Raw genomic sequence first — 8,689 nt, forward strand, 5'->3', positions numbered from 1 at the left:
TCGGATTCGACCACTGTTTATTTGCTCATTCATTCTGTAACTAACATCTACAGGGCTCTGATCTAGGTTCCAGGCAGTCAGGGGGTGGTGTGGGGGGGGGGGAGGGGAGAGTCCAGGGAGGGTAGCTGTCAGGGAGGCAGGAGATGGTTATGAGTAGGTGTGATCTGACCCTGTGCTCAGGCATCCATGTCAGGGAAAAGCAGGAAGCCAGTGAAGATGCTGTTGGCTCCCTCAATGCCCAGCAGGGAGTTCTTGTCTGTGGCCTGCAGGTGAACAATCTCGTCCTGCTCCAGCTTCAAGACCACACCACCCGTGGTGACCTGGAAGGTGTTCTGGGCATAGTCACAGAAGGTGAGTATTCTCTGCATGTGTTCCCGGTCCCGGCCACGCACGACGTTCACACACAGGTTCCCTCGGGAGCTGGCGTGGTAGGTGAAGTAGTAGAGGCCAGGCACTTTGCAGGTGAACTTGCCGTTGCGAGGCTCGTAGTTTTCGTTCACGTTGGTGATCACCTTCTCAAAGCGAATGACCTGGTCCCGTCGCAAGGGGCTGTTGATGGTCCTCAGGGCGGAGAAGGCTACTTTCTGTGTAGCCTTGTAGTCCCCAGAGTCACCTTTGGGACCACGGGCTCCAGGGGGTCCTGGAGCTCCTTTAGGGCCAACAGGACCCTTGGGGCCAACTTTGCCTGGAATCCCAGGGATCCCTGGGTCTCCTTTCTCACCAAACTCACCATGGTCTCCAGCTAGTCCAGGAAGCCCTGGAGAAACAGAATTAAAAGAGTCAAACAGAATCAGACCAAAAAAAAATGAGACTAGAAAGAGAGAGAGAGAGAGAGAGAGAGAGAGAGAGAGAGAGAGAAAGGCTAGAGGTCACTGTGACAAAAGGAATAAATTGGGCTGGGACCTTGGGTGGTTCCATGCACCTCTCTGAGTTCAGCTTACTAACTATAAAATAGTGTGTGTGTGTGTGGGGGGGTCAGTGCCAGATAGAGTTGAGTGAGTGGCATCCCCATGGAGAAAACGTGAGCCCTATTCTTGTCCTCAGCTCACACACCTTTTGTCAAACTGAAGCCTAAACCAAAGGCAAGGAATTCATAGCATACATTCTATTGTTTCCCTGCCCTAGCCCACGGCAGACATCCTTAATCGATCACAGCACAGCTCTGGCTACACCTACTTGTGGATGGTAGAATTCCTCTCACGTCATCAGAGCACAGTGCTGATAGTGAGCAGTGGTTTTCGACTTTCCTAATTCTGCGGCCCTTTTAGTACAGTTCCTCATGTCGTGGTGACCCCCACTGACCGTAAAATTAAGTTGTTGCTACTCCATAACTGTTAATTTTTCTACTTTTTATGAATTGCAACGTACAATAGCAGGCTGCCTGATGTGTGACTGCCGGAGGGGTTGCAACCCACAGGCTGTGACTCGCTGAACTAGAGACACATATGCGTATCCCATGTAACGCTTGCCATTCTCAGCCGGCTGTATTTTGAGAAACTGTGACGACGTAGTGGGCTTCTGAGGAGAGTGGGGCTGCCACAGAGGGTGGCGCAAAGCCCGTGCATTAAATGAAGCTTCATAGCAAGGAGCCTCCGAAGCTCTCAGTAGCTCTTATAGTTGGGAGCAGCTGCTTGCCCTGGAGGTCAGGGTGAGTGCAGGACTCAGGCACTGCATGGTGTTCTTTCTTCTAGTATGGAGGAAAGCAGGACCCCTTATTTGGTCTGAGCCCCACTGTTGACAGGGCTAAGTTCCCATACAATCCCCCAGTCTGCAAAAGGGCCCTTCCTGGAAAGGTACTGGAGTCTCAAAATTCTCTTGCGATCTCTAAGGCAAGTGACTGTGACTCGGGAGATAGAAGATGAAGCCACGGCCAGCAACGTTAGTGTGTCCCCAAAGTGTGTACGTAGTACCTTTATCCCCCTTTGTCCCCGGAGTTCCAGGTTGGCCATCAGAGCCAGGGACTCCAGGGATGCCTGGGATTCCGGGGATGCCAGGGGGCCCAGTGCAGCTGCTTTGGGCCCAGGACACGTGGAGCAAACCCAGAAGCAGCAGCAACAGTGGCGTTGAGACCTTGTCCCACCGCGTCTTCATCAGCTCAGCCTCTGCGGCCTCCTGAGGGTGAGAACACGTGGAGAGTTACTGCCGTGGTGGCTCCTGTCATTCATTAAATCCATCCCTTCCTTATCCATCTAACCGTTCATTCATTTCCCAGGCTCTCCAACCATTCACCCATCACTCCAAATAACCATCCATCCATCCATCCATCCATCCGTCTGTCCGTCCATCCATCCATCCGTCATCCATCTATGTCTCTAACCATTAATCTATTCACCATCTATCCATTTACCCAATAGTCTCCTTTCCACCAGTCTATTCATCCGCCCATCCGTCCAATCACCCATCTCTCCATCTCCCCATCTCTCCATCCACTCCTGTAGTCTCCACCCACCTCTTCACCCATCACCTCTCCACAGACCTCTTCAATCATCTGTCCATCTGCCATCACACGCATCTCCAAGCATGTGTCATCCATTCCTCTAGCTCTTCGTGCGTTTATTTGCCATTCAGCCAGCCACCTACCCACTTCTTCACCCTTCTATCCATGCACTTGTGCTCTCATGAATGCATGCATGCATTCATCCATCCAGTTAGGCATCCATCTGACTATCCCATCCAATAGTTCATCCATTTCATCATCTACCCATGCACCCATATACTCATGTATGTATGTATGTATGTATGTATGTATGTATGTATATATGTATGCGTGCTTCCATATATTTACAGATTGCCTTTCATACACTAGATCCTGAGGGCACAGTGACAACAGGGCAGAGATGGACTCTGTCTTCAAAGCCCTTTGTGACTAAGAGGAAACAGTAAAAAAAAAAAAAAAGTACACAAGTAAACTGAGATTTGACACAGAGGGATTGGTGCTCTGGAAGATGGGCTACCCCCTAGTGCACAGAGCGAAGAGTGCCCTGCCTTTTTCTCAGGTAGCTGTGGGGATGCTGGTGAGGATGAGAGACCCTGAGCTCTTGTCGGGACCTGCTGCTCCTGCTGCTGGACCCTTACAACATCTGCAAGGTGGGTTGTGCTGGACTGCCCGTCTTACAGACGAGGAAACCGAGGCTCAACAGTTTGAAAATACTTCCTAGCCTCACCCAGCAAGCTGTTCAGGGTCAGGGATATGGCAGAATTTCTCTCTGGGCACAGTTTACTGTTCCATAAGATGGGGGCCCGTGCTGACCTCTAGTCTATATTGGGAACCTCACGTCTTAACTTTGGAGAGGCCTTCAAATCCTTTTGGTTGGGCCACCCACCTCTTCTGCCAGTCCGTGATGGCAGCCCTTCATCCCTCTCTACTCTAGCTTGGAGCCAGACCAGCTTAGCTTTGAACTCCCATCAGCTGCTGCCTGGCTGTGTGACCTCAGACAGGTGTACAACCTCTCTGGTCTCCTTGAAACGTTCATTTCTGGCTTCCAGGCTTATCCGTGGTATTAAATCAGATGACATCAGGAGAGTTAAGATCCCTTGGGCATCGTGTGCCCTTTAGGAATATGACTTTGTCACTCAGGACTAACCAACAGTGACCTCCGACCCCAGGTGCCAGGGACATGTGACACTGGGCAGAGCATCCTGTATTCTTATCTTGCTTCGGCCTCTGGCTCCCTGACATTTTCAAACCCTGAGGGGAAATCGAGCTTGGTCTTTGTCAGGGCTCACTGCACCCATAAAAGGCTCTGGTCCCTCCAGAAGGGATTTTGGGATCAGAAAAGTTCTGAGGCCGATTGGAAATGACCCGCATGCATGAGGCAGAAGTAATATTTGGTTTAAGTCTCCATGGTTACTGAGACCACAATCCTAGGGGCTCCTGTTACAGATTGCCGATCCATCATTCCCCGGGGCCCAGGTGGTCACAGACACCTCCACTCCCAGTTCACCTTAGAGAGCCTGTGCTATGGATCTGGGCTTGGACTCTGAGAGCTCAGCCCAATTAATAGTTCAAGTGTTTGTAGCTGAAAACACGGCCCGTGCTAGTCCATCTCTCCCTGCCCCACCCCAGCATGCTCACCTTAGTAAGGAATTCTGGTGTCCAATGATGCTTCTAGGCCAGACAGCACTGGGTTTCCAGAGCCCAGAGTCTGCTGCTGTCCCCAGAAAGCAGAAGTCTGGGTCCCTGGAGGCAGGAAGGACCTTCCCTTGGTGCCCACCCCCCAACACATACACAAGGCCCAACAAGCTGATCTCCTTGTCTCTTCCCCCCACCCCACCCCCATCCTGCTGCCCTCAGGAACTTTCAGGTCCTGTTTCTGCTTCTGGGGGAAATTACTGTAAATGACTGCTATAACCAGCATGGTTTCGCCAACTCAGCAACTGGGCGGGTGGAGGTTGGGGGTACAGCCTGTCGCTTGGGGACTGTCCCCAGCTGGATGCTTGCCTGCCAGGGGTTTGTGAGCACATGACTTTCCACAGGGACTAGTGTTCCTCAGTGGATGCGGAAAGGCCCATCTAAGGCCTTGTAACCTGGCTTCACAGTCAGGGGTCCTGATTTCTACAGCGGCTCTGCCTCTTGTCAGCTAAATGCTCTTAGTACTGGGAGCCCACAGGAAGCCCCAGTTTCCTCCATTGTATGATGGGGCCATGTGTATATACACTCTGAGGCTCTCACAGACCTCCAGGAGGAGCGAGGTGGGATTGGAGGAGGAGCACTGCCAACTAGAGCGCCCAGCTCATAAATTGTTAATGTCCCTTCATGTCCTCGGCTTCCCCTTTTCTGGCCTTATCTCTTCCTCTGCCTCCTGCTTCCCACCTCTGCTCTCTTCTCTGTCTTCAGAAAATAATCTAATAATGAATTTTAAATGTATTCATTACTTATTCATTCACCTCCTTCCCACTCCCAACAGGGCTTGGAGCCCTTGACAATAACAGCCGTGGGCAGGGGACTGCTGTTGTGTGTGGACTGACATCAAGTTAGGGCTGCTAAAGGGTTTGCAGGTCACTGTGCCCAGCCCTGTCCCTCACCTTAACACTCAGGGAAACTGAGGCCCAGAGGCATGAGTCATCATTCAATAGGCTTTTTTTTGGGGGGGGGGTGCAGGTACTGCGGGCTATAGCCTGGGGAGAGGGCCTGAGGGAGTTAGCAATGGGTCCTATCCTACAGGGCATCCCTTTAGAGGAGGTTGGGGTTGGACATTTGTGGCAAATGCCACAGAAAAATCAGTGAATCTCAGAACCTATACCTCAGGGCAGAGCCAGAAGCCAGAGAGCTCTGGGGCCAGAGGCTAGCAGTAGTCCTATGGCTGTATCTATGTTGAGGTGTAACCCAGCTTCAGGGTTGGTACCCAGAGGGGATGAAAGGGGAAGAAGAGATGAGGTGGATGAAAGCAGATCTCTAGGCTCAGCCAGGTTCAGAGGAGAAAAGAGAGCCGAGGGCTGCATGCCCAGGGGACCTTCTTTACTACTTAACTTGTTTTTATTTAGTGATACGGGGTCTCACTGTGTAGTTCAGGTTGGCCTCAGATTCAAAAATCCTTCTGTTTCTGCCGCCCCACCCCCACCTGTCCCCACCCTGACCCCTGCCTCCCCACTCCTGGGATTACAGACATGCATCCTGACTGCCAGCTTGGCGGTCTAGGCTGGATCTCTGGTTCCTGGGTAAGAAAAGGTCAGCCTGAACTTTAACCCGGAGAAGCAGCAGGGTGAAGAACAGGACGCAGGTGTGTGTGTGTGTGTGTGTGTGTGTGTGTGTGTGTGTGTGTTGGGGCGTGGGGGTGGGGGGGATGGGGGGAGGGGAGCATTGGGGACAGCTACACCAAGCTTGAATTTCTGCTCTCCCATCACGAACTTACTGACTGGGGTTCCCTCGGGTCTACATCAGAGACGGGGGGGGGGGGGGGGGGGGGGGGCCTCGTCCTGGGGCTGTTGGTGAGACAGGGAAGGAACCTTAAAAGTCCAGGGCCAAAGTGCCCTGGGTCACAGTGTTATTTAAATGAAGAGGGGCTAATCTTGGAGCAGGCAGGGTCTATACTTGGGGACCAGGAGCTGAGGGGTCCCTGAGTCTCGGCCTCTGAGTAAGAGGTAGTACTGATTCCTTTGCTTCCCAATAGAGAGAGGTCTCACCTAGTATGTGGGAAAAGCAAGGGAAAACCCAGCTGCCAGTGTTGTTGTTAACTAAACTACTTCCCATAGTAGGTCAGGTATGGGATCCCTGCCCCAATCCCATGCCATCTGTTTCTAATCATTTCTATCAAGCTACCTCCCATCCATAATCCCAAATACTTGCTAATGTTCTTCATCTGGGCCAAATCCTCCATCCCCTGCCAGCCATGTGCTTCTCCTCCACCTAACCCGTGATGGCACAACCTTCTTCTCTCTTCTCCTCAGGTCTTTCCTCTTCCCAAGATTCTGTCTGTCTCTCCAAGCCCGGGAGCCTTAGCCATCCCTATCTCATTTGCCTTGCCCAGGTGTGATGGCTTTTTATTAATTAGCATCAAAATACACCAGACAAAGCCCCCAACATGCCAGGGCCCAAAGAAGTCCCCTGCAGATGGGGTGTCTTTCTACTTCCTGCCCCGCCCCGCCCTTCAGTGCCCCATCCCCTCAGCATGGCACATAGCCTGGCACATTCTGAGATCTGCTCATCTTGATGTAGGAAGGACAAGGAGACAGTCGTGGAGGAAAGGAGGGCAGGGAATGAATGACAAGCCGTGCTGTACAGGTTCTGGCTCTGACACCGCGGCTGACATAGGCACCATATTGATTTTCTTAAGCCAAAGAAAAATGAGAAGCGAGATTTATCACACGGGCCATCGCTGGGTGAACTGCTAAGTGGTTGGTGGAGGGACAGCTGGGAATGTTGTGACCAGTGACCCAGGCTGTCCCTGCTGAGTGCCCAGATACAGTGATCCAGGCAGGCGTTCCTCGGCCCTTGCCTTCTGGTGTGTGTGTGTGTCCGTTTGCATGCATACATGTGCATGCATCTTTATTTCACTCTGTGCCATCTCACCCGTTTCAAGAGCCTCTACTGCATGCCAGGCGGGCATCACCGGATCCCACATAGGACTGCTCACAGTCCTGTGGGAGACACCGATCCATGAGTAGGTAAGTGACAAAAACCACTCCACGGACCACGGAACTATGAGCCCTGGATTTACTGGAAGCCCACCTACCCCTGTCTTGAGGCTTGAAATCCAGTTTTGTTTTACATAATTCTTTAGGTTGATTTTATGTACGACCAGATTTGGGAAAATGGGCTCTAAAGAGCCATGAGTTTGGGGGCTGGAGAGATGGCTCAGTGGTTAAGGGCACTGACTGCTTTTCCTGAGGTCCAGAGTTCAATTCCCAGCAACCACATGGTGGCTCACAACCACCTATAATGAGATCTGGTACCCTCTTCTGGCCTGCAGGTGTACATGCAGGCAGAGCACTGTATACATAATAAATAAATAAAGAAAGAAATAAATCTTTTTTTAAAAAATCCTGAGTTTGGGGTCCAAGCTTATGAAAGACGCTTTGGGGGACTCATAGGGGAGTCAGGGCAGGCTTCATGGAGGTGATCATGGTGGAAGAACATTGCCCAAGCTGTGTGGATGGTTTCTATAGAGGCAAGGGATGGCCAAGGTGAAGGCATGAATGTGTGAGGAGTATCCTTGCAGAATGAAAAGACCAAACTGTACAGAGAACACTCATTCACTGAGCTGAGGATCAATGATTTCTTTCTTTCTTTCTTTCTTTCTTTCTTTCTTTCTTTCTTTCTTTCTTACTATCTATCTATCTATCTACCTATCTATCTATCTATCTATCTATCTATCTATCTATCTATCTACCTATCTATCTATCTATCGGGGCCAGGGATGCATATGAATCTGGTATATCCTGCCACTGACCCTCATGAGCCTCCTGTGAGAGGCTGAGATCCCAGCTGGTTGGGAGTGGTTCTCCCAGACTGAGGGACCTCCTTCACACCTCTGTACCCCCAGAGAGTTGTATTTTTGTGGTTTATTTTTAAAGTTTCATTTTGAAGTGTGTGTGTGTGTGTGTGTGTGTGTGTGTGTGCGCGCGCGCGTGTGTGTGTGCACGTGTGCACACAGGGGCTATGTACATAATGAGGACAGGTGCCCGTGTCCAGAAGAGAACATCAGATCTCCTGAGTTACAGGCAATTGTGAGCTGCCTGGAGGGAGTGCTGGGAACCAAACCCCCGTTGTCTACAAGAACAGCAAGCGCTCTTAACCACAGACCCGTTCCTCAAGCCTGACAGTTGCGCTTTGCATTTTTCTGTGCTCAGGTACCCATGACAGGCCTCCCTGGTCCTCTGAAGACCATGGTGGTCAGTCCCTGATATCAGGAATCTCAGCCCGAACTTCACAGCTTACCAGTATCCATGATTTATGCTTGCCTCCCGGGGTCCCTGGGATCTGTGTGTCAGACAGCTCGGGGGAGGTGCATCCATGTTCATCTCAGAAGATGAGTGTGAATACTAAACATCTGCACTCACCAGAAGGACTTTATGTGCGGGATACTATGGGTTTATGTTGGCTCATTCGTTTGTGCTGTTTTTAGTCATTAGCACGCAAGTTTCATTCATTAATTCATTTCACGTCATCCCGTCATTCAGCACAAAGTCACGGATGCAAACATGCACGCGACAAGTTCAAGGCCTTCCAGTGAGAAGTCTGGGCCAGGCA

At 51.2% G+C, this 8,689-nt stretch overlaps 1 protein-coding gene across 1 annotated transcript; it reads right to left on the minus strand.

Moving 5' to 3' along the window:
- On the minus strand, nt 1-4,228 carry C1QB (complement C1q B chain). The gene is made up of 3 exons (XM_084788361.1): nt 4,076-4,228; nt 1,911-2,112; nt 1-757 (listed from the first exon to the last, which is right to left on the minus strand). Exons 2-3 carry the CDS (start codon nt 2,089-2,091, stop codon nt 177-179), a joined length of 762 nt encoding a protein of 253 aa, XP_084644487.1. The 5' UTR covers nt 2,092-2,112; nt 4,076-4,228; the 3' UTR covers nt 1-176.
- Nucleotides 4,229-8,689: the final 4,461 nt, after the last annotated feature.

Source organism: Acomys minous, assembly GCF_964271855.1.
Source record: "Acomys minous genome assembly, chromosome: 6".
NCBI classification, from domain to species: Eukaryota; Metazoa; Chordata; class Mammalia; order Rodentia; family Muridae; genus Acomys; species Acomys minous.